This window comes from Coturnix japonica, chromosome 16 (assembly GCF_054131305.1).
Source record: "Coturnix japonica strain WE chromosome 16, WE-NBRP24, whole genome shotgun sequence".
NCBI classification, from domain to species: Eukaryota; Metazoa; Chordata; class Aves; order Galliformes; family Phasianidae; genus Coturnix; species Coturnix japonica.
Window position 1 is genome coordinate 9,008,121 of NC_140678.1, and position 17,188 is coordinate 9,025,308.

Below are 17,188 nucleotides of genomic sequence, written 5' to 3' on the forward strand. Positions count from 1 at the left end.
TAAACTCTTCGAAAGGGCTGATAATAGCAGGACTAGGGGAAATGGTTTTAAGTTGAAGGAGGGAAGATTTAGGTTGGATGTTAGGGGGAAGTTCTTTACTAGAAGGGTGGTTAGGTCCTGGAACAGGCTGCCCAGTGAGGTTGTGGATGCCCCGTCCTTGGAGGTGTTCAAGACCAGGTTGGACGGGGCCCTGGGCAACCTGATCTAGTAAAGGTGTATGTTTGGTGGCCCTGCTAGGCAGGGGGGTTGGAACTACATGATCCTTGAGGTCCCTTCCAACCCGGGTAATTCTGTGATTCTGTGTGATCTGTTATACTTTGCTCACCTTTTGCTCTATCAAGCGTCCCAGGTGTTGATGGTGGCAACTGTGTTGATGAGGCTGCCCCATCTATAAGTTTGGACTCGAGAAATTCTCGTAAAGAAAATCTAGCTTTTGGCTCCTCTTCAGACTCTGACCCCGACCCTTGTGTTATTTCCTCCAGGTAACCCTCCTTCTTTTTCCTCTCTCCTAACTTCCTCTGCTCCTCTAAATTCTTCTGCTCCTCTAACATCTTCTTATTCCCCTCAGACATCCTCTGCTCCTCCAACTTCATCTGCTCCTGAAACTTCTTCTGCTCCTCTAACATCTTCTTATACTGCTCTAACATCCTCTGCTCCTCTAACTTCTTCTGGTCCTCTGACTCTCCCTGCTCTCCTGAGTCCCCCTGCTCTCCTGAGTCCCCTTGCTCTCCTGAGTCCTGCTCTCCTAACTCCCTCCGCTCTTCTAACTCCTTCTGCATTTTCTCTAACTGAGTTGAAACTTGTTTTGTCTTTCGCCCTCTTACAGGGGCAACCAACATTGTATCTGGTGTCCCCGGTGGCTAGTCAAATTGGACTACATGCGCCCCCAGTGGCTGGCCAAATTGGACTACATGTGCCCCCAATGGCTGGTCAAATTGGACTACATGTGACCCTGGTAGTTGGTTAAATACATTCAACTCACCTCGGAGGGCACATAGCTGGTCTCGGAGAGCGTTCCGCTCGAACTGGACAGCACCCAACTCAGTCTGGAGGCTGTCGTAGTTGGACTGAAGAGTGTTGTACCCAAACCAGAGGACTTTATGCTCGGACTGGAGAGTGTCGAGTTTGGATTGGATACTCTCATTCTCGGCCCTGAGACTCTCTCTCTCAACCTCAAAATCTTCCCTCTCAGGAATGGTATTGAATAAGGCCCGATAAGCATTAGCTAGGCCCCAAGTCATTTGTGCCTCCTTAGATCTGCCTGAGCCACAACATTCCTGTCTCAAATATGCAGTCAAACTCTCAGGATTCTTTAAGTGTTCAGGAGTAAAGCTCCATGACACTAAAGATGTCTGTCCTCTAAAAGTCTCTCCAAAGTTTCTCCACACTCCCTGCCACTCAGTATTCTCTGAGTCTAAGGAAGACTTCCTCCTGATGTTATAAATCCAGATACCGAGTGAGATCACTACAATAACCAACAGCAAATTCAGGGAGATTAATATGATTGACAGTGTGGTCCACTGGGACAACTGGTCAGTCGAAGACTGCTTAAAAGATGCAAAGAAAAAAGGAAAAGCACACTCAAAAACCACCATATCCGTACTATTGGTTGCATTAGTTGCATTAGTTGCTCCCTCTGGAGCTGCATGCAAATACCAAATAAGCGTTGCTAACCATGCTTTCAATCTATTATACATTCCTATAACTTCATAGGAAAAATAGGCTAGCTTAAACACGGTCCAATATGTTTGGAGCATGGCAAAAGAGGAACTAATGAAATGCAGACCTTATAAAGCACACTTAGTAGAGGGAACTTTTTTTTTTTTTCCAATAGAGAGGGAAAAAAAGTAAAAAAAAAAAAACCAAAGCTCAGCAGTGTTTATAAAATAAACCGGAGTATTGGCAGTCTGCCTGGACTTTCAAGGTCAAGCTCACAATCGCAAACCTAAGATAGCTCCTTAACAGGAAAAAAAACTTGTAGCTCTGTTAAAAGCTAAAAGAGCAACAGAAGAAAACACAGAAAAACAGCAACTCAATTTGCCCGCATTCTCCACCAAAATCTGTCACGGTTTGAATGAAAAGTCCACCTGCGTCCGTGACAGGGGCTGTGGGCCCCGCAGGGGCCCTAGGCCGAAAGGAAAAAGTTAATTAGGAAAAGAAAACAGCGGCAACGATCTAAGGAGGCACACTTATTTACTAAATACTATATCGAAATACCGGATAACACAATATAATACAATATAATTGAAAATTGAAAATTGAGCTAACGAATCAAGCAAAATAGGAGAGAGAATGAGTCCCGTAACCGAGAGGCCTACTGTGAAATCTAGGCGAACGGCTGAAGGCTCCCACACACTGCCCTGAACGCCAGAACTCGAAAGACGTCAGTCTGTTCTGCGACCGAGTTAATATAGAGTCCAGGTCCCGTGACCCATCGTGTTGTTCTCTGGGAGATGTAGTCTTCTTCTGTAAGTTGCAGATTCAGTAAAATTATTCATGCTTTATATGATGTTATGATGTGGAATACTGATAGCAAAATTACAAAATTATTAAACCATGACACCCTGGTATTTTTCTTTTTTTTTTTCTTAAATATTTTCCTTTTTTTTTTCCTTAAATATTTTCCTTTTTACTATTTAAATGTTATGGGCACATCTTATAGAAACACAAGGCTGTTTACTAAGAAGTGCATGCTGTGTTGCTGTATGATGAGCAAGATACATCTATTCTTCATCTAGCAGGAATAGTTGCTGAGCCTTAAGAACAGTTTCAGAAAGCTTTGGGAATTTGGGCATTTTCCTTGTTTCTGCAACACAAAATGAAAATTTACGCTGTATACAAAGTAAAGGGGAGTCCGAACTTGTACGTTAAATTTGAAGGAGATCAATCTGGGGTAATATTTAAAAAAACAAAAAAAAAAAAAAAAAAAAGGGAGTGTGGTCATCAAATACTATAACATATATTAGCTGTTACTAGAATGCCACTTATCTTCCCCCCATACGAATCACTGTCATGTTGTATGTGAATTTGTGAGGTGGGTTTTGAAGCTGAAATTAAAAACTTCTTGTATGGCTGTCTTCATAGTGGCTATCCAGACTATCTGTAGAGATAACAGCTATTATGTAGTCAGCTATTCACCAGTTTTAACTGATTATAAATTACGTTTCAGGGTGGAGAACATAGCATAGTGCCTGACACCTGTGTTGATCCTGAGGGCATTCTTGATTCTGTGCATTATGATGTCATGGATATTAAAGAGCAAGCTGAGGCAGCACATAGTTCCATTGTATCCCTGGAGGACCCGAAGGAAGATACTGGCTGGTTTGAAAAGCAGCTGGAGAAAACTAACTTTGAACTGATGGAGACCAAAGAAGAGCTAACAGAGAAAAACACCAAACTACTTAAAACTGAAGAAGAGCTTATGCAGAAGAACAAAGGTGAGTTATGCGATGTGAAAGGTAGAAGACAGAAATAGTTCATTAATCTAAAAGAGAAATAACCAGTTTGAGTAGGAATTAGAGGAGATGTTCTACCTTTGGAACCATAGCCTGTAGATAAGTGATAGTTTGTTCCTTGTGTATATTCAGGTTCAGCAATTCCACGGTTTTTGGTTATTTCTTTTCTTTTTTCCCCCCTCTCCTTTAAACTGCAACTAGCAGCTTTACGCTTTCGTAAGTATGGGGTTAAATGTCTATATCTTGATTTTTACTTTTATATTGTAATCTCTACTCTTCTTTATGTCTTGTTGATGCAATGTTTTCGTTCCAAGAAATATAGAAAACTTTTGAATCACTCCCAATAAGTGAAGACCACATGCAAATTAATTAATCTGTTCAAAAGCTACCTAAACATTAGAATATCTGGAAAAATTGATTACTTAATAAACTATCTATTGGCTACTTATGTAATACAACCTTTTCTGTGTGTTACAGACTTTGAAATGCAGATGATTAAATTGGATGAGTCTGTTGAGCAACTTAAAGAAGCAACTGAGGTAACTTTATCAAGAAGATGTTGTGTAAAATTGTTTTAATACCAACTTGTGGTAGCTTAAAATGCTATTACAGTAGGCTCCATTAATAGATTTCTTACCGAGCTTAGCTTAACTGAATTTGCCTTTAATGCATTGTGTAATTCAGCTACTTAACACTACATTAGAGACTGATGACTGAATTTTTTTTATTTTTTATTTCCAAGAAAATGAATGCACAAAATGAAAGGATTCGAGAGCTAATGGACATCGTGGTGCAGAAAGATGACATTATTACAGAGCTACAAGACTTAAAATCTCATTTAGAAGAAAAAGTAAAAGATTATGTGAGTTTTACACATCTCCGTATCCTTATACAAAAAAAGAAAAACACTAATTCTATGCTTGTAATCAACACATTTTTGGAAAACTGATTTTCTGTATGTAGCTGGTACTCGCTTGAAATTGTAAACAATTCAAATTTATCTGAAGGTAGTTGTTGTTAACACAAACAACAAAAATATCAGTGTGTTCCACTAACTCCTGCCTCACACTCCTACATCAGAGGAAGAGCAACAGTACAAGTATGTTGAGTAGAGTTGGAAGTACGAGTATGAATGGTCAGGATATCTCCACGTTCTATGCAGATAAAACTTTATCCTGACTAATGTACTGCGAGCTACTGAATATGTGAAGACTAGCTTGATTAAGTATGTGTGCATACCACTTCTGGTGGTTTTTGTTCATTTTTTGATGTTTGGTAGCCTGAAGTAGCTCTGAAAACATTTATAGTTAATTCTGTCACTCAGATCTCTAACCTTGTAAGCTTAGCAACTTGACCCTTCTTAGTCTTTGACTGTCTGCATCAATGCAACTTAGTATTTCCATGGTATTAAAGCTGACTGTGATGAGTAGTCATGTCCTCACCTATTACTTCTTCCAAGAACAAGGCTCCAACTCTATCTGTGAGATTGTGTGGCCTGAACACTTCTGAGGCTTTTCTTTTCATAAGTTACTAAAGATGAATAATCAGTCCTTGGCAGTGCCAGCATGGCTTAACAATCGTCATCTTGTAAGTAAGGAAGCTTCACTTGTGATCAAGGACACAATCTAAAATATGCGTGACAGAGCTGACTAAGCTTTAAGGTTGGATTATATCTGTCACGATGAAAGTGATTTTAGCAGCTTAGCTGAAGTGTGATGTGATGAACTTGTATGAGAGCTGACCATTTGCTCTTTGACCATGTTTGTAATTTTGTTGACTTCTTGGAAACAGGAAATTCTTTGATAAACCAGTAAACTCTTGATTGTGTGCAAGTCTTTTACTTTGTAACCTGCTAGGCTCTTGCTTTCCCTTGTATACTCTACCGAGTATTGCACTTGTCATTATCTGAAGGTGTACTTGTTCTGTCTGCTATTGAGATTTGTAACTGATGTCTATAGAGTCACCGGGTAAATATTTTAGCTGTATGGTTTTGTGTAAATATTTGCCTACAGAAGATTACTGAGACTTAAGTGCTCCTTTTGTTAAGCTTCAATGAAACTGATCTTATATCAATACAGGAAAAGACTACCTACCATTTAACTACCATTAAAGCAGAACCGGCAGAAGAGAACACTAATAAAGGAACTGAAAGCAGCCAATTTTCAGTGCTTTCAGTTAAAGCACTGAAACAAGAGAAAACTGAGTTGGAAGTGGGAAGAAAGCGCAGTACTGACGAGGATAAGCCTACTGTGGAAGAGCCACCTTCAAAGAAAGGTACAGTTTCTTCCATCCTTGAACAGGGTGTCTTCCAAAACAATAAATTGCTTCCTATTCCGGATAGGAAGCAAAAGGCTGTGAAGCGCGTACCTTATGGTATAAGGAGAAAAGCCACTGTGTTAAACTGTAAATAGAAGTAACTGTTATGTAAATATCCCTTTTTCAGAAGGTCCTATGCTGTTCATTTTTGAATGCTTAAGAATAAAAGTTTTTTGCACTATTTTTTTCCTTTTTGCTGCTTTTTCCTCATCTGTTGAAGCACTTGCAGATTTGGTAATAGTTTTAAAGCAGTTTCTTTAGGATTGTAAAGCATCCTAAGGGGACTCAGCTGCTCAAGTGCTTTTTTTTGTTTGTCTGTTTTGTTTTTCCTGAAGCAACTATCAATGCTAGGTTATCTCAGCTTAAAGTTCAGGGTATTTACACCATTCTCTGAGCTTTTAGGTCTTGTTTCCTATGCTCTGTAATAATGCTTTTTCCCTACTTCCTCTGTAAGGAGCTTCTAGACTGAACATTACACATCTTCTCCCTAGTCTTATTTATCTTGCTTTAGTGCTTGCTTGTTGTTTTCAGCATAAAGTGTTTAGATTACTTATAAATCATATTCCCCTCACTAGTGTTGCTGGGAGCAGCAGTCAAAACCCAAAACCTGGTTTGGGGTGGAATATGCCACTGCTGTTTCTTCAGTATGACTTTTAAATCAGTTGAGGGCTGTATATAAAACTCCTTAGATGAGTTAAGAGGCTGTTTCCATGCAGTACATGTGAATCTGTATGTAATGCAGGCTGCACGTGGGCGCTATAAAATTCTGCATTTCTGTAGTTGTAGTAATAAAAGGACTGTACAAGAATCACCATGGAATATATTGTTGTGGTGACCCAGTCCCTAGTAAGTCTTGACTTATATTTATTTTTCTAATACTTAAAGTATGCATATTATGGAATGGACATAACTGGATTCTAAAGCAGTGATGAAATACAGCAGAAGTCGCTTTTGATAGAAAGAAAATGCATGTGATTTTAGCTAATTGCTCACCAGTTAAAGAAAAAAAACAGCCCCAAGCTAATGGAATATTTATGGAAACTTGAATCTGCAAATTTGTACAACTTTATGAGTGAACTTTATATGCAAAAGAGTAAGTGTGGACAGAAGTAGGAATCCTCATATTTTGTTTAGAGATCAACTGAATAAAAGAGACAGATATCAACACTTAAGTGATCAACTTGTCCAGGGTTTTATCTTTCTTTTGAAAGTAAGAGGACTGTGAGTTGGAATGAAATTTCTTAGAGAACTGTTTATCTACCATTTAGATGTAGATGGAGTGATTCCTGGCTGCCTTATAGGGATTGCTGAAGCACGGAAGATAGAAAGAATATAGCTGTGAATTATCTATCTCGTTCCCATGTTTCTTAAATCTAATTAGATTTTCTACTGGTGTGGAGTGGAAGGTTTGAGTAGTGCCATGGTAAAAGTGTTCTTCCAGACTGAAAACCTTTTGCTGTTAATTCTGTATAGAAATCTGAGGCACCTGATTACGTGTTCAGAGGACTTTAATTCCTTCACTAGTATCAAATACTATGTGATGTGAGGGCATGGCTTGCATATTTGTGACAGTTTTTCACTTAGAAGTTGCTACTTGGTGTTGTGAACTGCTATGTAATAATGATTTTAATCAATCTGAGCTACATTCCTTTTCCCTTTTTTTTTTTTGTTTGTTTGTTTGTTTTACAGTAGTTGTAAATGAGAGAAAGAAAAAGAACACTGTAGAGCAAAAGAAAATTGAACACATGAAACAAAAGTGCTCCGCTTACCGAAAGGAAGTACTAGCACTGAGGGAAAGAACTGAAATCTTGGAACATCATTTAACTGTGCTTGAAGAACAATGCAGAAGAGAACAAAATAAAAAAGAAGATTTCAGTAAGCAGGTAACAAGCCTGCGTATTGAGCTTTCTTTTTCTGAAGAAACAGCTGATGCCCTCCGTGAACAAATTCTGCAGGGTCAAGCTGACTATCGGGAAATTGCTTCTGAACTGGATGAACAGAAATCTATAAATATGACACTAGAAGACAAAAATGCCCAACTAACTAACAACATAGAAGTTGCCAAAGAATATATAATTGATAAAGTGTCACAAGTAAAAGAAATGTGGACCAAATTAGATGAATTATACAAATGTCACTTAGAGTTTCACGCCATCGGTACTGACTTTGTCAGTGTAAAGGATTCCTCAGACACTGAAAAAGATGAGCCAGGGACATCTCAAATTAGTTCTGCATGCATTCAGTCACAGACTTCTTCCATCTCAGATCTTGTGCAGGACCTCTCCTTTAACTATAGTCTTGAAAGGATTTGGGAAGTATGCAGAAGAATTGTTGATGTTTCCTCACAAAAAAGTCAGCACATCAAAGCACTGCTTCAAGACAATGAAAACCTAAAGGCGGGACTGAATAATGCTGAATATCATAATCGTCAACTTGTAATGAAGCTATGTGAGATTACAACTCACACTAGTCAGGAAGATGATCTTGTGAATCAGTTACATGAGCAAATAGAAAAGAAAACTCAGGAGTTTGAAGAAAAGACTGCAGAAGATCAGAGAGTGATTGCACAATTTCAGGAGGAAGTTGCCAACTGTGAGGTAAAAATAAGAGAGCTTGAATATCGCCTGGAGGCTTCCAAGACAATGGAAGACAATGTGTCACAACTCAATGAATTACTTAAAGAAAAAGAATCTATTATTGTTAATCTGGAGACAGTTACAGCAACTCTGCAGGAGAAGTCTGCAAATGCAGACAAAAAGGTTGAAGAGTTAAGTAGCAAAGAAGCAAATCTGATTCAAGAAGTTATGCAGCTGAAAAACAGCTTGGAGCAGATGAAACACTATCTTCAGGAAAAGGAAAAGAGTGAAATGGAGAAAGTGCAGCGTATAGAATCGTAAGTAACCACTGAGTTAACTTAGAGCCCTTTGAGAATGAACTAGAGTTAAAAATAGTTAATGGGAACATCCCTTCGACTTAATGCATCTGCATGCTTATCAATGGCCGAACTACTACTTTAGGATGCTTTGGTATGCTACTTGAGTTCCAAGGGAAAACAGGAGTGTGCAAGGAAATAAAGAATAATATGGGGATTGCTGGTGGTTTTGTTGTACATCCCTCAGAATAGCATCTGAATAATTTATTGCTTCAGCATCTGATTATGAGAAGCAAGCTGAAATTCAAAAGTAATTGTTTAAATCTTGTCACTGGTCTAGACAGATTTAAGAGTCTATTTACAAATAGAAACCAACAGGCAGGGCATGGATTAAGCTGTAATTGCTGTTTCCATGAGATGTGTAACAGTAATGTTCTTTGTGTCTTTATTTTTAACATAAGGCTAGAAAATATTCTTTCTGAGACTTCTGCCCTTGTACTGAATTTGAAAAAAGATTTGCAGAGGAAAGAAGAAGAGTATGCAGATCTAAAAGACAAACATTCTGATGCCGAGAAACAAATTCAGCAAGTACAAAGCGAGGTTTGTAATCAACTGAGCTATTTTTTTCTGTAAGATTATGCTTGGCTTTCTGCTGTTAAAACTTCTCAAACTTTAACTATGAAGCTTGAAATTTCACACTAGTGTGGCTAGCAGCAAATCTTAGGTAAAGTTGCCATTGAAGCTCTAGAGGGGACCAGAAGTTAAAACATGGTTTCACATAGATAATGAACAGAGGAAAGTAAAGTTGGTTAGTAGTCTGGAATAAGGTTTGTGAAGAGAATAGCTAATCTGTCTCTGGAGGGGACTTGTTATTATCTCTAAGTTACTGGTGACTTGCCATTGGTATCCGTGGTAACTCCAAAGCCTAAAACCTAAGTCTTGTGAAAAAACGCTGATAACTGGGAAGAAGAATGCTATTTACTTGAAGAGAAATAGACTAATTTCCAGAGGCTCTTTAATATAAGCATGTATATTTTTTTCCTTCAATTTCAGCTTCAGTGATGTTAATAGTTAAAATTTAATTATTAAACAAGAAGATATCTTAAAACCCATTTTGCAGGTACTTAGTCTGAAAGTTTATTGGGTGTGCTTGGGGTGGAAAATTGAAGCTTAAACATGAATTCATGTCTTCCTTGGTAACCTTGCACTTGCTGTCGTTTTCCTACTCAGCACTTGTTTGTGAATTCCTCTTTATTTAACAAAGAAGTATTTGGCCAGGTTGGATTACAGAAGTCTTTTAAATTAACCGTGATCTGTGCTTACATTACAGTTGTCCACGATGCGTTCTGTGGAGGAATCCCTCAGGAACAGGATGGAAGAACTTGAAAGGATTAATAACCAGTTTAAGGATGAGCTGGATTATAAAGACTTCTATATCCAACAAATTAAGCAGGTATTTTACTTGCTCTTAATTTTTATTAAATGAATGATGCAGGTTTTCCAAGCAACAGGAAAAAGGTCAAAAAAAAAAAAAATTGGAGCAAAATGAAAGTGGCCAACTGAAATTAGTGGTAGACCATGAAAGATATTCAAATAACTAGTCACTACAGAGCACTGGCAGATTGTTTTCAATACAATAATCTGCATAGTAAATACATATGTAATACATGCATGTAACCTGATCTTTTTGAGTGACATCATGATATGTTAATTGAAATGTCTTACCATAAATTCTTTTTATCAGCTTGAGTCCTTATTTATGCTTTATGAAAAACTTATTAATTCTAGGCTGTCTGAAAGATTCTGCTTGTTTTTACTGTGTATGCTTTTCTTTCAACATGAAATATAGGAGCTGGTGGAAACTGAGAGGATGGAAGATATCTCCAAAGACTATGACCAACTATGTGACGGTCAGCCATTATTTGTGTGTGTGTGTGTGTGTTGAATATCCATGTAAATGTTGTCACATTGCTAATGACTTTGAGTCTTCTGTGTTTCGATTTTAAAACATATCTGCATATATTTGTATGTAAATATTTCAATGGAGATGCTCTATTTCTTTTAAAAGAGCTTTTGGTCATGGGAGAATCTTGATTTGAGAATAATGGGAGCTAGTAGGGAGTTCATCTGTAAATTTTCAAACCTTCAGATCTGTGTGCAAGGGATAGAACAATTGAAGTTATGCGGATGACATTAGAAGAACAAGAGGTAACGCAGCTTGAACAAGATGAAATGCTTCAAGCTCAGTTAGAAGAGAACCAAAAATTAGCTTCAGGTAATCTTTCCAGGGAAAGGGAGCAGGGATGCAAAAGGGGTTTAGACGTACTGTGATAGCCACTTCCATTTTCATGTGACTGTTACTTAGGCATTAACGTTCCATAGTAAACAACAACTCTCTTGTAGTTAAAGTCTTCTGTTATTTCTTTATGTCTGTAGCAGATAAAACCGAAGCTGCTTTAGTAAAAAGTCATTGGTGTGGTATTTCAAATATATATTTGAAATGATATGCTATCTAACCTCATTTTGTGTATTGAGTAGAACTGATTGCATGGAAACACAAATACAGTGAACTGGAATACCAGAGCAATGGTGACTGGCAGCAAAAGAACAACGAAAGTGATGAGGCAAATTTGAATGAAAACAGTACAGAATTAATAAAGCTGCAAAAAGAGCTGGAGGTAACTTAACTTCAAAGTTGTAACTTGATAAAGTAAACTGTTATATTGATTACAGAAACTTCTTGTAAAAGCTGCAGTGCAACATGCAATAGGGACCAGGTGCAGCTTTTTTGTGGTACGTTAAGAATGGCATCACTGATGCCCCCATAGTATAGGAAGTGTAGCCTTCCCTACATTATGCTGCCATGAGCAGTGCTTCTTTTGCTGGCCTCTGAACAGTTAGTTGTCTTATCCCATCTGATGTTATTTTTTGTTGTTGTTGTTTGTTTGTTTGTTTTTTTAAATAAAAGTAATGGGCTGGCAGTGGGAGTTTTCTAAGTGAGTATACAATAGGTTACATCCACTCTGTTAGTGGAATGGTTCTGAACTTCTTTCCTCCTTCACCTTGAGTAAGCTTATTCATGATATTTTTTTTAATGCACAGAGCCAATTCCCTTTTTCAAGAAGAGAGGAAAGTTGAACATTCATTGCTTCATTCTATACCACGTCAATGTCCTATAAGCAGAGTATACTTATACAATTGTTGTTTGCAAGAAAGGAATACTAACTCAAAGCAAATTGTAACTTACGGTGTATTTGTCAAAACTGTTTTCTGTTAGTTGCTTGGGCAACTAATATAAGCTATCGAAATCACCATCTAACTTTATCACCAGGAAGCCTTTTTTGTTGGGCTGCGGGTCTACTAATTTTCCTTGGTTAAAAGACTTTTATTTTTTCCAAGCAGTTTCTCAGGTGCTCTGTCCTATATATGAGAATGTCTGCCAGTAGGTTTGATAGGAGACTACTCCTACAGTGTAAACTATGTTGCTTTTCTTTGTCTTTCAACCCTAAAGGAGCTGCAAGTTTTTCTACAACTGCTGCAAGGCAGCGTAAAGTGTTAGAAGTTTTTAAGTTAAAAGAGTTTTTCTTATACTGACTTTTGGTGTAAGTTCTGTAAAGCTTGTGTGAACATTTATAAAGAAAAAGAGATGTTTTATGGGGGCTCTCCAGTCTGAATAAGAAATACTGGAAATGATTATTTTTTAATGGAAAAGAACTAATGATTATCCAATACCTGCCTTTGGGAATATTCTGTAGTAAAAACTGCTAATGTTTCTGTTATCTTGCAGAAACAAGTCTATTTAATGATGACCTGGCTTTTAAGACTTTTATTCATTAATGACTCACTATTTCATTTTTGGTTTCTTTGAAACAGCAAAGTGAGACTAAGTATCAAACTGATAGAAAAAAGTGGCTGGAGGAGAAAGAAGATCTCCTAAATCAGATAAAAGAAGCTGAGAATCTTCGCAACAAAGAAATGAAACAATTTGCTGAGGACCGACAACATTATGGAAAGCAACAAGCAGAAACTGTAAGTGATGAGGTCCTGGCAGAGTTGTCTGGTGCCTGTAGTTTGGAGACAACTACATACCAAGTATTAACAGTAAGGGTGCATAAGAGCAGCTTGTCCAAGTCCCCTTGCTTTCTTATGCGCCAAAGCCCATATGAGAACTGCTTGATTTGGAAAAGGAAGGAATGGGGGGGGGGCACAAAAAGAAAGATCTTTCATAAGTGCATAATGAAATGTCACATATGTGGGACATCAATAAGAAAATTACAGTTGAAAAATAGATCACTATTTAATGAGACTAAGAAAGTATTTTGTACAATAGCTTTTGTTTGTTCTCTTTTCTGCAAAGCAGAAGGCCTTTAAGCCTTTATAAGGAAGAAAAGGCAATTGAGTTTCTAAAGAAACCCCACAAACTTCTCTCCAGATACTGAATAAAAATACTTGGTCAAACGGCCACAGTTTTGCTCCTTTATCACTTTCCAAATAGTGACTGATAACAAAGTCACTTGAGTTACTTGAGCTGTTTGCTGGGCTCTTGCCATGTAACTTCTTAAACATGTGAATCTGTACATTCTGCAAAGCTTTTTTTACATCTGGAAGTAGTTAGTCCCGACTTTCTGGACCTGCAAGCAGCATAGAAGGATGTGAGGAGCTTAGTATTATTATCACTTTGTGACTTTATTTTCCTAAAGCTCATTAGTAATCATTAAATGAGCAAATTGAAGTTGTTAAATAATACTAATATTTTTTCACAAGGAGAGTAATGTAGGTTGTCTAATAGAAGCATGGTTTTGCTTCTGTAGGTTTGTAGTGCAACTAGTTCTAGAGCTCCTGTGGATCTTGAAGAGATCATACATTTACTAAGACTGTAAAACGGTGCTAACTACCGAAGTGTTAGAACAGTTCAGTGTGTAGTAGGTGATGTTCACTGTTCATCTGTTCTTCTTTTAGGAAAGACATGTTGCCCAACTGGAGGAAAAGGACCGTAATCTTCAAAAGTGGCATGAGGAGAGAGATCAGTTAGTAGAAGCTTTGGAAAAACAGCTCAAAAGTATGGCTTTAAATGAAAGCTTGGAGCAGATGAAACATTCTCTTCAGGAAAAGGAAAAGAGTGAAATGGAGAAAGTGCAACGTATAGAATCGTAAGTAACCACTGAGTTAATTTAGAGCCCTTTGAGAATGAACTAGAGATAAAAATAGTTAATGGGAACATCCCTTCGACTTAATGCATTTGCATGCTTATCAATGGCCAAACTACTACTTTAGGATGCTTTGGTATGCTACTTGAGTTCCAAGGGAAAACAGGAGTGTGCAAGGAAATAAAGAATAATATGGGGATTGCTGGTGGTTTTGTTGTACATCCCTCAGAATAGCATCTGAATAATTTATTGCTTCAGCATCTGATTATGAGAAGCAAGCTGAAATTCAAAAGTAATTGTTTAAATCTTGTCACTGGTCTAGACAGATTTAAGAGTCTATTTACAAATAGAAACCAACAGGCAGGGCATGGATTAAGCTGTAATTGCTGTTTCCATGAGATGTGTAACAGTAATGTTCTTTGTGTCTTTATTTTTAACATAAGGCTAGAAAATATTCTTTCTGAGAGTTCTGCCCTTGTACTGAATTTGAAAAAAGATTTGCAGAGGAAAGAAGAAGAGTATGCAGATCTAAAAGACAAACATTCTGATGCCGAGAAACAAATTCAGCAACTACAAAGCGAGGTTTGTAATCAACTGAGCTATTTTTTTCTGTAAGATTATGCTTGGCTTTCTGCTGTTAAAACTTCTCAAACTTTAACTATGAAGCTTGAAATTTCACACTAGTGTGGCTAGCAGCAAATCTTAGGTAAAGTTGCCATTGAAGCTCTAGAGGGGACCAGAAGTTAAAACATGGTTTCGCATAGATAATGAACAGAGGAAAGTAAAGTTGGTTAGTAGTCTGGAATAAGGTTTGTGAAGAGAATAGCTAATCTGCCTCTGGAGGGGACTTGTTATTATCTCTACGTTACTGGTGACTTGCCATTGGTATCCGTGGTAACTCCAAAGCCTAAAACCTAAGTCTTGTGAAAAAACGCTGATAACTGGGAAGAAGAATGCTATTTACTTGAAGAGAAATAGACTAATTTCCAGAGGCTCTTTAATATAAGCATGTATATTTTTTTTCTTCAATTTCAGCTTCAGTGATGTTAATAGTTAAAATTTAATTATTAAACAAGAAGATATCTTAAAACCCATTTTGCAGGATCTTAGTCTGAAAGTTTATTGGGTGTGCTTGGGGTGGAAAATTGAAGCTTAAACATGAATTCATGTCTTCCTTGGTAACCTTGCACTTGCTGTCGTTTTCCTACTCAGCACTTGTTTGTGAATTCCTCTTTATTTAACAAAGAAGTATTTGGCCAGGTTGGATTACAGAAGTCTTTTAATGAACCGTGATCTGTGCTTACATTACAGGTGTCCACGATGCGTTCTGTGGAGGAATCCCTCAGGAACAAGATGGAAGAACTTGAAGGGATTAATAACCAGTTTAAGGATGAGCTGGATTATAAAGACTTCTATATCCAACAACTTAAACAGGTATTTTTCTTGCTCTTAATTTTTATTAAATGAATGATGCAGGTTTTCCAAGCAACAGGAAAAAGGTCAAAAAAAAAAATAAAAAAATTGGAGCAAAATGAAAGTGGCCAACTGAAATTAGTGGTAGACCATGAAAGATATTCAAATAATTAGTCACTACAGAGCACTGGCAGATTGCTTAAAATACAATAATCTGCATAGTAAATACATATGTAATACATGCATGTAACCTGATCTTGTTGAGTGACATCACGATATGTTAATTGAAATGTCTTACCATAAACTCTTTTTATCAGCTTGAGTCCTTATTTATGCTATATGAAAAACTTATTAATTCTAGGCTGTCTTAAAGATTCTGCTTGTTTCTACTGTGTATGCTTTTCTTTCAACATGAAATATAGGAGCTGGAGGAAAAGGACCATAATATTCAAAAGTGGCGTGAGGAGAGAGATCAGTTAGTTGAAGCTTTGGAAGAACAGCTCAAAACTTTGGCTTCTAATGTCATACAAAAAGAGACAGAAATAGCAGAACTGAGACAATCTGCCTTAAAGGATTCAAGCAAGGTCAGCTCTACTTTCCTCCTACCTGATTAGCTACCCATAAATTCTGTAAAACTCCTGTACCTGCTCTTTGTATTCTGGGTGTGGTTCTGTTCTTGAACACTGTCGTATTGACATCATGTGCAACTAACCAAAAAAAGCACCAGCTTTTATTGTTGTTCTTCAGAAACAGAATTTCTGTTAATTACTAAAATTTCAAATTTTTCAGTAGTTCAGATAAGCAGATGTCAGTTTGATGCTTATGATCCTACAGTCAGACTGGACATCTGTAGCTTTTTCTGATAATTCACAGCATTTCCGGATCCCAAGCTAGGCTCAATACTCAGACAGTAGTTCTGTCTCAGGTTTCTTACTTTCTTTGCTTTCTCTGAGGTAGTATCTACAATGGCATGAAAAGACAGAAGGGGACGTGGAGAGAGATTAAGGGAAGCATCAAAAAGCAGAGGGGGGATGATCTCTGGAAGTTGCATTTCTTATTTCAACATCCAGCTTTTAATCAGGATAGCCAATCTAAGCCGTAGCATAGAATTTCAGAAGCTAAACAGACGACTAAATGAGTTGTGCTCTTTTGAGAATGTTTGGATTCACTTTCTCTGAGAAGAAAGATGTTCTCATAGCAAAACTTCCCCTACAACTGCCGACTTTCTCACAGTACCGAGGATTTGGGAACAAATAAAAGCTCGGGTTATTATATCTTAAGAGAGATGAAGGCTGAAGCACATAAGTAAAATAGAAGAATCAAAATGTATTGTATTACAACTTCCCAGGCAATTCTGTGACTACTGCACTTGTAACAGTGACCGTACAAATCCGTGAAATGTTACTGTTCTTGAATAGTTAAGTGTTCTAGCCTGCAATTCTAAAACTGATGCTACTAAGTAATTGCAATACTGCTTGTGTGTGTTAATTCCTTTTGCCAGTCCCACAACTCAGCAGTTTTTACTGTTTATTAGGATAATGCAACTGTGATAGAAGAGTTAAGAAAAGAACTGGCTGACAAAGATGACTTTATAAAGGAATTAAAACAACGCATTAACCACAGTAGCCCTCAGTGTTTGCCAGAAATACCTTTACTTGAAGAAAGACAAAGTAGAAGGAATGACTCTGTAAATGAAAAGGTATGATTATATTTAAAGAAAGTCAGTACTTAACATCTTGTTAACCCCTTTTTGTTCTTCTGTTTTCCTAGGAGATACTGGAGCTGGAATCATTTTTCTTAGCATATAGTCCTTTAACTACATATTCAGTGATGAGTACTTGTTGGTTCTTTTTGTCTTCCACTCAAACATGAATTCTCATCTTCTCAAAAATATTTTATTTACTAGAACACCATCTCTCTGTGTACATTATGGAACTTTTCCATGCAGTTTTCCATGTATTCGTATGTGGATGCTGAAGATTAGG

The 17,188-nt window shown here is 37.4% G+C and overlaps 2 protein-coding genes across 2 annotated transcripts; both read left to right on the forward strand.

Moving 5' to 3' along the window:
* The first annotated feature begins 3,178 nt into the window (after positions 1–3,178).
* On the forward strand, positions 3,179–11,330 carry LOC146758239 (kinesin-like protein KIF20B). The gene is made up of 10 exons (XM_085517284.1): positions 3,179–3,437; positions 3,933–3,994; positions 4,198–4,317; positions 5,534–5,729; positions 7,461–8,664; positions 9,105–9,231; positions 9,974–10,096; positions 10,493–10,553; positions 10,793–10,918; positions 11,182–11,330. Exons 1-10 carry the CDS (start codon positions 3,245–3,247, stop codon positions 11,328–11,330), a joined length of 2,361 nt encoding a protein of 786 aa, XP_085373410.1. The 5' UTR covers positions 3,179–3,244.
* A 1,939-nt stretch (positions 11,331–13,269) lies between these two features.
* Positions 13,270–15,827, forward strand: LOC146758240 (uncharacterized). Its single transcript, XM_085517412.1, has 4 exons — positions 13,270–13,793; positions 14,234–14,372; positions 15,102–15,224; positions 15,626–15,827. Exons 1-4 carry the CDS (start codon positions 13,705–13,707, stop codon positions 15,815–15,817), a joined length of 543 nt encoding a protein of 180 aa, XP_085373538.1. The 5' UTR covers positions 13,270–13,704; the 3' UTR covers positions 15,818–15,827.
* The last annotated feature ends 1,361 nt before the right edge of the window (positions 15,828–17,188 follow it).

Bases quoted from the DNA above. Each gene is read 5' to 3' on its own strand.
- LOC146758240 (XM_085517412.1), top strand. From the start codon at position 13,705: ATGGCTTTAAATGAAAGCTTGGAGCAGATGAAACATTCTCTTCAGGAA. The intron at 13,794-14,233 runs GTAAGTAACCAC...TTTTAACATAAG, and splicing joins AAAGTGCAACGTATAGAATC to GCTAGAAAATATTCTTTCTG. The intron at 15,225-15,625 runs GTATTTTTCTTG...CATGAAATATAG, and splicing joins ATATCCAACAACTTAAACAG to GAGCTGGAGGAAAAGGACCA.
- LOC146758239 (XM_085517284.1), top strand. From the start codon at position 3,245: ATGGATATTAAAGAGCAAGCTGAGGCAGCACATAGTTCCATTGTATCC. The intron at 5,730-7,460 runs GTACAGTTTCTT...TTTGTTTTACAG, and splicing joins AGAGCCACCTTCAAAGAAAG to TAGTTGTAAATGAGAGAAAG. The intron at 10,919-11,181 runs GTAATCTTTCCA...TGTATTGAGTAG, and splicing joins GAACCAAAAATTAGCTTCAG to AACTGATTGCATGGAAACAC.